A 10,470-nucleotide genomic window follows, 5' to 3' on the forward strand; every position below is an offset into this window, starting at 1 on the left:
TTTTTATACTGATTCTATGTCCGTCGGTTTTCCTTCTCCTTACCTCGGATAAGGCGTGTCTTAGGTTTTGAGACATGCGGATTGGTTAATGTCATTAGTCGGAAGTAGCGAGGGTGGTGGTTGATATTTTAACTGATAGGTTAGAAAAAATGCGGAAGGAGAAACAAAATAGCCACCCCCAAGCAAACCGTCACTCTCAGGTAGAACACGTGCTCCCTGGGTGACCGTCGCGAAAATCCGCTTGCCTCGAAACCCGGAACGGTACAGGTAATAAACTTATGAAGCACTCTGAGGTGAACAATACATGAAAGAAACAAAGTAAAATTCTAAACCTCGGTCATCGGTGAAAAAACAGGGACTTATAAGGAATGCGATGGAGAATCAATGGCTTCATAAAGTTATTGTCTCTACCGACGGGTCAGGATTTGGAGAAATATTTGAACGATGTAAAATTTAGAAATCCTGACCCGGTTTATGGAGGTCTCTTTCCCCTTGGGGTAGTGTAGGTATGTGCCGCGTAACATCCTCCCCCCGTTGAGAGTATTACGATCAATAAGAGCATTGAAGGAAGGATGTGTAAGAAAGTGTTATGACGAATGTGTGAGTATGTACAGTGTTATATTATTATGTAATCAGACAAGGGTCTCTTCATGAGGTGTGGCCTTCTCGATCTGGTCTTCTGCAGACTGGGATGGTAGTGGTACCAGTTTCTTGACACTTCGATCAAAGGTAGACGTAGCAGTCTTGACTGTCACGGTACGGATGATACCGTCGGATCCTGGATGAACCTTCATCACTCTGCCTAAGGCCCACTGCATGGAGGGCAGATTCATCTCCCGGAGTAGAACCACGGTGCCTTCCTTGATAGGGTGCGACCCTCTGGCCCATTTGGTGCGGTTGTGGAGTTCGTTGAGATACTCTTTATGCCAACGAGCCCAGAAATGCTGCTTCACCTGTTGGATATGCTGCCAACTCGACAATCTATTAGTATTTATATCTCTGACATCTCGCTCGGGTAGGCTCGTCAGAGATTCACCGATAAGGAAATGCGCAGGAGTGAGGACCAAGAAGTCATTAGGATCGGATGAGAGAGGAGTAAGAGGACGCGAATTCAGCACAGCCTCGATCTCGATAATTAACGTGTTCATGTCTTCGAATGTAAAAAGTGTGGAGCCTGCAACGCGTTTGAAATGGTTCTTAAAGGACTTCACTGCCGCCTCCCAGAGTCCTCCGAAGTGGGGAGTCTGCGGCGGAATGAAATGCCATTGTATGTTTCGCTCGACTAAAAATGCGTGGATTCGATCATGATGCTCCATGTGACTTCAAGAGGTTTTGGACCTCGCGCAGAGCACTGTATGCTCCCACGAAATTTGACCCGTTGTCGGAATATATGTTGGAGCAAAAGCCGCGTCGAGCTATAAAACGGCGAAGGGCAGCGATGAAGGCCTCGCTAGTAAGGTCGCTTACCAATTCGAGGTGGACCGCCTTCACTGCGAAGCAGACGAACACCGCGACGTATACCTTTATTCTCGTACGATTACGATGTCTTCGTTGCTTAATGAAGAACGGTCCGCAGTAATCCACTTCGACATTCGTGAATGGTCTAGCTTGTTTAACCCGGTCTCCAGGTAGATTGCCCATTACGTAGTCTATCGCCGGTGGTTGAGCTCGGCAGCAGCGTACGCATTCTTTTATGACCTTCCATACCTGACTTCGCCCGTCAATGGGCCAGTATTGTCTTCGCATGGAGTATAGGGTAGCTTGCACTCCCGAGTGCAAGAGCATGAGATGATGATGCTTAATTAGTAAAGCTGTTGAGTATGTCTTTGGTAAAATAATTGGATGCTTAGCTGAGAAAGGAATTTTCGAATTTCTCAATCGCCCACCGACTCGAAGAATACCGTCCTTGTCGATGAATGGAGCCAAACGTTGTAATTTCGGTTGCGCTTCTCGATCCTTTTCCAGATTTCTCAGATCATGCGCGAAGTGTTGTCGTTGCAGCATCCTAATGACTGTGTCATGTGCATGTTGTAATTCGGGAACTGTGATGTTTCCTCTAACAATGTTGTTGGGTTTCCAACGAAGACAGCGGGCAAGGACTCTTAGTAACTTCCCCCACGATGAATACCGATCTAAAATATCGGTGTCAATTGTGGCAGTTACCAGACAGATAGTCCCCTTTTGCTCGTCGGCCGTTCCTTCAATTGAAGGTACCTTCCATGTCGGCCAGTCAGCTTCTGGTCTCCTAAGCCACTTCGGTCCGTTGTGCCAGTTCGATGATTTTAAAAAATCTTCTGGCAATTGGCCGCGGGAAATCAGGTCCGCGGGATTGTCCTCTGTCCGGATGTGATGCCAGTCGGATGCTCGAGTTTTCTCTTGAATTTCGGCCACTCTGTTTGCCACGAACGTCTTGAGTGTATGAGGTGATGTGTTTATCCAGTGGAGAACTATGGTTGAATCGGTCCAGAGGCTGCAATGGTCAATTTGAAGGTGGAGCGCGTTTCGTACTGTAGTAAGTAAAGAAGAAAGGAGAAGAGCTCCACACAATTCCAGTCGCGGAATGGTTTGTGATTTTAAAGGGGCGACCTTTGACTTGGCTACTAGAAGTTCCGTTTGAATGTTGCCGCTTGAGTCTATTGTTCTCAGGTATACGCATGCCCCGTATGCCCTTTCGCTGGCATCGCAAAACCCGTGTAATTGGATTGTCGCGGTTGCTCTGATAACTGTTTTGCGGCTAAATGATATATTGTTGAGTAATGGAAGCTTATAATAATATTGTGACCATGCGTGATGAATATCCATAGGCAGCAATTCATCCCAATCGATTTTTAAAGCCCAAATCTTCTGGAGAAGAATCTTCGCGACAATGATCACGGGACCTAGAAGTCCTAATGGATCGTAGATCTTGGCGATTTCCGAGCTGATGACTCTCTTTGTTATTTGTGACATCGAGGTTGTGATAGTGATTGAATAATTAATTGTATCCGCGGCCGAGTCCCAGTACACCCCGAGCGTTTTGACGGTCGTGGATTCACCGAGATGTAGTTTGTTGTTAATCTTGCTGGCTGGTAGTCCACGGAGTAGATGTGAGTCGTTGGATGCCCATTGTCGAACATTCAAACCTGCTAGAGATAGTAATTGTGTGAGCTCTTGCCGTAATGTGAAGGCTTCCTGCTTTGTCGTCGCTCCTGTGAGCGCGTCGTCCACGTAAAAATCGCGCTGTAGAATATTTGCGGCGTGCGGGTATCGATGGCCTTCGTCCAGTGCGAGTTGTTTGAGGCATCTGATTGCTAGATAGGGTGCTGTTAATAAACCGAATGTCACCGTGTTTAATTCGTAGGTTTGTATTTTTCCCGAATGATCACGCCAGAGAATCCTCTGATATCTGCGGTCTGGTAGGCGAACAAGAAACTGTCGGTACATTTTTTCAATATCTCCCGTGATGACGTATTGATGTGTGCGGAATCGAAGCAGGATGTATAGTAAATCGTCTTGTATCTTTGGTCCAGTGTGTAGTGTGTCGTTCAGTGAGATGCCGGAGGTGGTCTCCGCGGATCCGTCGAAAACGACTCGAAGCTTCGTCGTGTTACTGCTTGCCTTGAATACTCCGTGATGTGGGAGATAGTATGAGTGACCGTGTGTGTGAGGATTTGTCCTTGACATGTGTCCCAGTTCCAAATATTCATTGATGACAGTAGTGTACTGTGCCTTCAAGTCTGGTTCCTTCATGAGGCGTCTTTCGAGGGCGAGAAGCCGTTTCTCCGCCCTTGCACGCGACTCTCCTAATTGATTTTTGCTTTCATTGAAAGGTAGAGCGACGACGTACCTGCCGTGTTTATTCCGTGTTGTGGTCTTCTGAAAATGTTCTTCGCATATAGCTTCCGATTTCGAGAGGTATTGTTTCTGCGGACCTTCTTCGATTTCCCAAAACCTTGAGAGGTCGTTTTGCAGCGTTGTAGTTGAAAAGCACGACGGCGAAGATTCCCTTTGGTGGCACGTGCTGACTGTCCCCCCGAAGACCCATCCGAATTTGGTCTTTTGCAAGAACAAATCCCGGCCGTTGGGAGAGGAAAGATTTATTTGTCCCACGCATAGTAGTGATAAGGCCGCTCCTGCGCACAGCAACATGTCGACTGGCGCAGGACGATGAAAGTCTGGATCCGCAAGTTTTATATTCTTTGGGATGGAGAAGCCCGATCGATCAATCTGTTGATTCGGGATCGGCGAAGAGATTTCCTTTATTACGAGGAATGTCAGTGTGCGCTCGTAGCTTGACGTGCGGGAGCGTATAGTGGCGGCAACAGTGTGTTTGGCGATTGTTCTTAGTGTATTAAGCGCTCCAATAGGTATGTGGGTTGATCTCATGGGAAGTCCGAGCCCTTTCGCGAACGTTTCTGTGATGAAGTTTGTCGTCGCGCACGTGTCGATCAAGGTTCGACAAATGATGGGTTTTCGATCCTGATTTAGTGCGTTGATCTGCGCGGTTACTAAGAGATCGCTTGATGCTGTGTCAACGACAAACGCGCATGGTGAGGTTTTTATTGCTAGTCAATCGGATTTTTGACTCTCGCTTCCGGGTGATTGCGGCCTTGATTTATTTGGACGTAACTTCCGTTGCGGTTTTCGTTGGCTATTGTGGTCTGTCCGTGATCTTTCGGGTGGAGATCCTGATCTGCGCGACGATTTCGTTGGCGAGGGCGGCGGTGTTGACGATGAGGACGATGATGTTCGCGTACGTTGTATGGCTCTGGGTGACGATGAATATCGACGTGAATTTTCCTTCCGATGCAGTAGTGTGTGATGTCGACCGTTGCACACGCGGCACGAGCTACTGTTGCATCTTTCTGCTGAATGCCCTGGTCGAAGACAATTTGTGCAGAGACGTATTTTTCGAGTGATCTCTAAACGCTTAGACGCTGTGTTAGCGAGGAAATTCTCGCATGCCCAGATGTCATGCGGTCCTTGACAATTTGGACACGATCGTTGGGTTTGTGTCGTGATGAACGCGTATGACCGCGGCGGTACGGTCTTTGGGGCGGTTGATGATGTCTGTCGCGAGTCTTTATAATCCCTTTTTCCAAAGGGCGGTTTTATGGCTGACGCGCAATTTGCCCGTTTTTCCAAAAAATCTAGTAGGGTGTTATACGCTGGCATCTTTTTATTTGTTAACGTCAGTTCCCATTGCCACGCGGTCTCGTAACTGATTTTCGATAAGATGCTGGAGATTAACACGGTATTCCACGCCTCGATCGGCTCGCCCATATTCTTCAACGCGCGCAGATGTAAGTTATACGTATCGACAAGTTCTCCTAGTGCCTCTGGAGTTTCCCGTGATAATCTTGGAAGATCGCGAATCGCGTCTACGTGGCGTAGTAGAATACGGCGTGTGCAATCAAATTTTTGTTTAAGTAATTCGATCGCAACCTCGTAGTTCGAACCCCTTGTTGTTAAAGATCGAACGCAGGTAGCGGCCCTTCCGGTCAATGCACTGCGCAGGTACTGTAGTTTTTGTACCGATGTCAGGTTTTCGTTTCGATCGATGGTCGATTCGAATATATCGAAGAAGGAGTCCCAATCCTCTATGGTCCCGTCAAAGGTGGGTAAACGCATTTCTGGCAATTTTACGGTGATGGGCGCGGATGTAGATATAGTGGGTGAGAATGCTGCGCGAGTATTCGTGGTCGCGTGGAGATCTTCGTCTAAGAGTTTTCTAGCCCGTGCTGTGACGGCGTAGTAATTGTTATGCAATTCGAATCGGCGATCTGTCTCATTTTCGTCTAGTTCTTCGATAGCGTCTTGAATGTCGTCGAATTTTTTCCACGCCTGTGCTGTTCCATCGAGATGGGCTTGCATCAAGTGCCTATCGCGGTCTACTGTCTTTTCATATTGATCGAGAAACTTTGTAAATGAAGTCAAATGGCCGATTATTTGGCCACGTTTCCGACGCAAAGCGCTAATATCTTTCTCTTGGCTGGCTGAAGCCTTCGCGGAAGGATTTGAAGAAGCGGCTCGACTTTGTATTTTGAAAGGGAGAAACTAGGAAGGATTGGTGATAATTTTACGAGCCTACCTTGAACTGCGAGGCTCTCAGGATTGTCGAGACTGGCAAGCTTCCGTTCCCTGGACCTGGATGCCGAAGTTGCTTGAAGATCGCCTTGGGATGATGGTTGTGGACACTTGATTTCACTCGCGGTTTGCTTCGTTCTTTGTCACGATTGATTTCGCACTACTAAAATCCGGCTCGAAGGACCAATACTATTCACGCGGTTCGCGACGTGTTGAACCAGCGGGATTCCCTTACGAACTTTTATGCAGGTAAGGGATAATTGACTGAGAATGGGTTGGATTTTGTAACACTCAATTATTATTTGCAAACATTAGTGAAATCTAAGCTATCTTAAACTAGGAGTCTTTATTAATGCAAGTGTTCTTGTGTAGTGAGCGGAGTTTGTGTTGTTACTGATTCGAGGTTCGTTGGTTGTCCTTCACCTTACCTCGGATAAGGCGTGTCTTAGGGTTTGAGACATGCGGATTGGTGAATGTCATTAGTCGGAAGTAGCGAGGGTGGTGGTTGATATTTTGACTGATAGGTTAGAAAAAATGCGGAAGGAGAAACAAAATAGCCACCCCCAAGCAAACCGTCACTCTCAGGTAGAACACGTGCTCCCTGGGTGCTTATGAAGCACTCTGAGGTGAACAATACATGAAAGAAACAAAGTAAAAATTCTAAACCTCGGTCATCGGTGAAAAAACAGGGACTTATAAGGAATGCGATGGAGAATCAATGGCTTCATAAAGTTATTGTCTCTACCGACGGGTCAGGATTTGGAGAAATATTCGAACGATGCAAAATTTAGAAATCCTGACCCGGTTTATGGAGGGCTCTTTCCCCTTGGGGTAGTGCAGGTATGTGCCGCGTAACAGATACATCATTTCAGTGTTCAGCTGTTGTAAAAATTAAATTTGTAACACTAATATAAAAGCGCGTGTTTCCCGGGATGTGGTAGACGTGGGTATAGATAGGAGGGCTCGGACGTGCCAACGTATGGTTAACGAAGGTAGCCGAAGGAGATAGACCACTAGCGTATAGTTAACGCCATGTGCCACCGGATATGAAGGTATTTGGTATTCGCGAGTCGTAGTCGTTGATATACCTCGAGCGGTAAAGGTATATCTGTCGTGGGGTTAGCTGGTACGTTACTATACTATTCTATTATAATTACAATGGCTGATTCGATACAATGTTTAATGTTAGTCGATTCTTGGCTGGGCAAGAAACTTCCTTCTCGACTTTGCGCGGTGAGAGCGCGGAGGAGTCGTAGACAGTATTATTTGATTGACACTTACGAAATACGTACGCGACGTTAATATGCTCGAAGGGGACTGGAACCCGATCTTGCTCGTATCAATACTCTGACGGACAGAGTAACGTTATGTTCAAAACTGAATTAGAGACTGCCCCCGAGCGTCGAAAATCATGCCCTTTTATACACCGAAAAACTAAGATTTTTGGTGGTGGGGAACGTTAGATTTCCGTGGGAATGGAATGCGAGCTCATCCCTTGGCTTGGTGACTATCGGGGGGGTGCGTGCTAGACTAAACATTCGGCGCCGTACGTTTCGGGTAGAACGTGTACGTAACAACCTATTAGCATAAATGAAATATCTAAAATAAGATTTTATTCAAAACCAAAATAAGTCAAAATAACCAGTTACAGGAATTTAAGAAATCCTTGACAAACCTTTTCCATTTTGTCAAAATGGCCGCATAAAATAATGCTGCTTCGATCGCCATGTACCTCATACTTCCGGTATTCTTCAATACGAAGGGTTGCTTTTGTAAAATTCTTTTTTACAGAAGATATTAGTTTGTAAACTAATAGGAAATGGGCTCGTACTTCTTGAGCAATTCTATGCAAACCATGAACTAAACATGGTACATGTATCATGTTTCGGTAAAACAGTTTTAGTTTTTTTCCTGCTTGTATGGTGCTGCATCAGTTGTCAACAAACAAACTTTCTCATCGTTACCATTGGGTAGCAAAATGTGTGTCGCTATATTAATAAAACGGGATATAGCAGCATAATTTGTTTCTTCTAATTCCTCAGAACATAATAAATGAGGAATTGTTATTTCATCATCGCAGAGTTTTTCTATTACCAAATTTGCTACGTATTGTCGTATTTTATTGGTGGTCTCATTCACAGAAATCCATACATAGTGGTTTTTTATGTCTTCTCTGATTGCTTGTGCAATAGAATTATAACAATCATCTTGTGGCGACAACAAAGTAAGCGGATCGCGCTGCAACGCAATGCTTTGAGGGCGCTACGCGTCTCAATGGCCCGGGTGCGGCGCGTTTAACACTGCACTCGTGATCGCTAGATAGACGTATACAGGGTGTCCCGTAACTCCTCGAACACCCGGAAATGTGGGATTACTGGGGTGACTCTGAACAACTTTTTCCTTTACCAAAATGTTGGTTGAAGCTTCGTTTTTGAATTATTAACGAAAAACACTGGCCAACCCGGCGCCCAGGCACGGGAGAGCAGAGACTCATCCGCACGCGATCGTGAACAAATGCGTACGCGTGACTTCTCGGTTTTCGATCGCTGTCAAAAAAATTTGACGTTGTACCGCTATTTTTAAAAGGCTTAGAGAAATGGTTTTTTGCCGTCATTCCGATGTTTGTATAACAATACATACAGTGGAGGACAAAAGTATTCATACACTATATAAAATGGAATAACTTTTTTAAAATTGGGCCAAACGACTTGAGTTTTTTTGAGAAGTTAGAAAGATTGGTTTACTAGATGTCGTGTCAAAAATTTTTGAAAAAACTGCCATTAGTCGGAATCGCGAAGAAAATAGCGAAGGTCGTTTTTACAACTTTTATATCTGAGCTCGTAATGAAAATTTAAAAAATACGTTTTGTAGATCTATGTCAATTATACACACGCTGAAAATTTCATCGAAATCGGTTAATGTTTCTATGAGCTACAAACGGTTAAAGATGATGAAAATCGCACTATCACGACTTTCGGCGTAAAACTGTAATAAATTTGCAGATTCTTACATCTTTCGATGCCTGTCGCTTGTTTCTCCATCCGCCGATTTCGATGAAATTTTCAGCGTGTGTATCATTGACATTGATCCACAAAACGTATTTTTTTTTCATGAATAACAAACAAGTCGTTTAATAACTGTGTTCGATACTTTTATTCGTTATCCGAAAGGAATAAAGTGTTTTATTACTTGTGGAAAACTCACCCATTCGTCCACAAATTAATCTGCTTCGACGGAAGTAGGTCAGTGTGTCGATCCTGACCTTTCCAGGCAATCCGAAACAGCTTCTCGCACTAGTCACGTCTCGTACGTTGTACAGCAAACATCGTGTTCTGAATAAATGATTTTACAAAAGCTTGAAATTGTCTGCAAGCCTTTTCCATCTGTTATAATCTAAATAATTTTTCCGTAGGGTTGATTCGTCCGGTATGGTGTGATTTGGTATGTATTTCGTCAGAAAATTCCTCCACACATTATTGTTTAGAGTTTTCCAAGGCATATGTATTAACAGCGACAATTGCCTGCGTTAAGTCCGCGTAAAATTTCTTTTCTCTTTTCTCTTTTTAGTTCGTTACTTCGTGCTGCGAATTTTCTGCTCGGTATCGATTAGATGCTTGTTCGACTCCTTTCCTGTGTATGGCAGTGTTTATATGTTGTACTAATTGACATTTTTGTTTACATTTGAAATTTTTATCACAAACTTGGCAATAAATACTTTCGACGTCGTCTCCGCTAATAAAATTGGGATCATTTCCGACCCAACTTTGCTTTAATACCTTCTTAGTTTTTCGAACTTTTGGCATTTTTAAAAAATATCAAACAATATTTAATGATACTATTATTGTTTAATCCTCGACAGGTATGTCAGCCGCCCGACCCTTAGATTTCTTAGTATGTAGTTCTATTGTATATATTTTTCGCCTTCGCTCGTTTCGTAGCAGCGGTAATTTTATGACGCCACGGCAATCGTAGTCTTTCAATCTAAGAACTTGCTTTTACCTTTCATTGCCCTGTTTTCGACTTAGAATCTTCGCCCCTTTTTTAACTTGTACATTTTTGCATTCACATGGTCACCAGAGCCGAAGCGCGTCTTAACGTTATTGTCTGCTACGGTCATTGTTCGAGGCACTCGGAATTTCCGCGTGCGTCACTCAAGGGTACGCTTGGTACCTGAGAGTGACCTATGGTCTGGGGGGTGGCATTTTCGTGTAGTTTTCCCACCTATGATTTTAGCCAATAGTTTTCGCCAGCCACCCTTCCCCACCACTATCGAAAAATGTACTCAACCTATCCGAGGGCCTCACCCCCGCGATGCGTCCTCGCACGGAGGTGTCGTGGGACCTTTCGCGGAAGGGAACATTAGAAACCATCTGACCACACCAAGAGTCGAGTCACTAGAAGTTT

The 10,470-nt window shown here is 44.8% G+C and overlaps 2 protein-coding genes across 2 annotated transcripts; both read right to left on the bottom strand.

The window, feature by feature from the left end:
* Nucleotides 1-1,302: 1,302 nt before the first annotated feature.
* On the bottom strand, nt 1,303-4,128 carry LOC108573928. The gene has a single exon (XM_017936419.1). The coding sequence runs from the start codon at nt 4,126-4,128 to the stop codon at nt 1,303-1,305; it is 2,826 nt and encodes a 941-aa protein (XP_017791908.1).
* Nucleotides 4,129-4,548: 420 nt separating this feature from the next.
* Nucleotides 4,549-5,853, bottom strand: LOC108573929. The gene has a single exon (XM_017936420.1). It carries the CDS (start codon nt 5,851-5,853, stop codon nt 4,549-4,551), a length of 1,305 nt encoding a protein of 434 aa, XP_017791909.1.
* Nucleotides 5,854-10,470: the final 4,617 nt, after the last annotated feature.

The sequence above is a fragment of the Habropoda laboriosa genome, unplaced genomic scaffold (assembly GCF_001263275.1).
Source record: "Habropoda laboriosa isolate 0110345459 unplaced genomic scaffold, ASM126327v1 scaffold173, whole genome shotgun sequence".
Classification (NCBI taxonomy): Eukaryota; Metazoa; Arthropoda; class Insecta; order Hymenoptera; family Apidae; genus Habropoda; species Habropoda laboriosa.